Consider the following 1,360-nt stretch of genomic DNA (forward strand, 5'->3'; position numbering starts at 1 on the left):
TGTCTGGGCCTCAGTTTCTCTAAGTGTAAAGGGGAGAGGCCCGGCCCCGAGGGTGAAGCTCCCTCCAGTTCTGGCTTCTGCTGCGGCCTCCTGGGAGAGGAAGCCTCCCAGGGAAGCCTGCAGGACCCCCTCCTGCAGTGGCCTGTCCCACCCGCTGCCACAACGGCCACGCTGTGCAGGGAGGGGAGCAGGGCTGCGGGGCGTGCAGGCTCTGTCCCTTCGCCTCGGGTCAGGTCTGGAAGAGGGAACGGCTGAAAGTCACCTCCCCGGGGTCACTTTCCAGCTCTGCTGCCTCCTGGCTGGGCACCCTGGGGCAAGGGGCTCACCTCTCTGGGCCTGTTTCCTCCACTGTGAAATGGGTGGGGGTGGGGGCGATCCCAAGTTGCACGTCTGGTGAGGGCTGGAGGTGATGGATGCAGAGACCCGGCCCCTGCCTGCACACAGTAGGTGCTCAGTTGATGACGTCATTCCTCACTCCTGACGTCACTTGTGCTCAAGGTCCGGGAAGGTTCCTGGAGGTTCTGATCGGAGTGTCGGTGGCCTTCGTCCTCCTGCTCTTCTTCCTCCTCTTCCTCCTCCTCCGACACCGGCGTTGGAGCAAACACAGGTCATCGGGTGAGCGGGGAGTGGGGGACGCAGGGGCAACCGAGGGTGGGCTCGGGCACCAGCCACAGGGAGAGCAGACAGACGGGCAAAGTCAGCTCGGAGAACCTGCTCCCGCAGTTTCCAGTCAGAACCCGCAGGAAAGCAGCTCGCAGCGTCGGCACGTGCGCAAGTGTCAGCGTTCGCTGAGCTTTCTCTGCCTCGCGCAGGCTGTGCAGCGTCTATGCAGGAGGGTCTCCAGGTTCCCCCTTTCCTCTCCGGCTGCACGCGCAGGGCGGGGGGTTCCGACCTGCCCGGGGCTGAGACTGTGCATGTTCTCCCAGCCCAGAGGGAGGCTGACCTCCCGCGTCCTGCGGGGGCTGCGGAGCCAGAGCCCAAGGACACAGGCCTGCGCGAGAGGTAATTCTGCCCCAAGACCCCAGACTCCACCCGCCCGCGGCCCCCTCACCGCCCCTCACACCCCGTGTCCTCCCCCAGGTCCAGCCCAGCTGCCGACGTCCAGGAAGAAAAGCTCTGTGAGAACAGGGGTTCCTGGGGGGAGACGGGGGCCCTGAAGGTTCAGTGACAGTGGGGGAGGGGCAGGCTGGGAAGGGTCTGGAGCTCAGGGGAGACGGTCTGATCCCCACACCGGGGGCCTCGGGGACATCGCAGCCACTGCCTGGCTCCCATGGCCCCATCTGGGACGAGGGCAGGGGCTGGTGGGACTGAGAGATCCCTGGGGGTCCTGCCAGGGGACGAGCCCCTCGTTCTGCCCCAG

The 1,360-nt window shown here is 66.3% G+C and overlaps 1 protein-coding gene across 1 annotated transcript in view; it reads left to right on the plus strand.

Moving 5' to 3' along the window:
• LOC105812922 (leukocyte immunoglobulin-like receptor subfamily B member 3) overlaps positions 1-1,354 on the plus strand; it is a gene marked incomplete at its 5' end in the record, with an annotated part of 3,246 nt that extends 1,892 nt beyond the window's left edge. Inside the window, 3 exons of the mRNA XM_012647483.1 lie at positions 420-615; positions 927-1,002; positions 1,081-1,354. Coding sequence (XP_012502937.1) covers positions 420-615; positions 927-1,002; positions 1,081-1,168 — 360 coding nt within the window. The remainder of the gene's footprint in view (positions 1-419; positions 616-926; positions 1,003-1,080) is intronic.
• Between the last annotated feature and the right edge of the window lie 6 nt (positions 1,355-1,360).

This window comes from Propithecus coquereli, unplaced genomic scaffold (assembly GCF_000956105.1).
Source record: "Propithecus coquereli isolate 6110/MARCELLA unplaced genomic scaffold, Pcoq_1.0 Scaffold2696, whole genome shotgun sequence".
Lineage (NCBI taxonomy): Eukaryota > Metazoa > Chordata > Mammalia > Primates > Indriidae > Propithecus > Propithecus coquereli.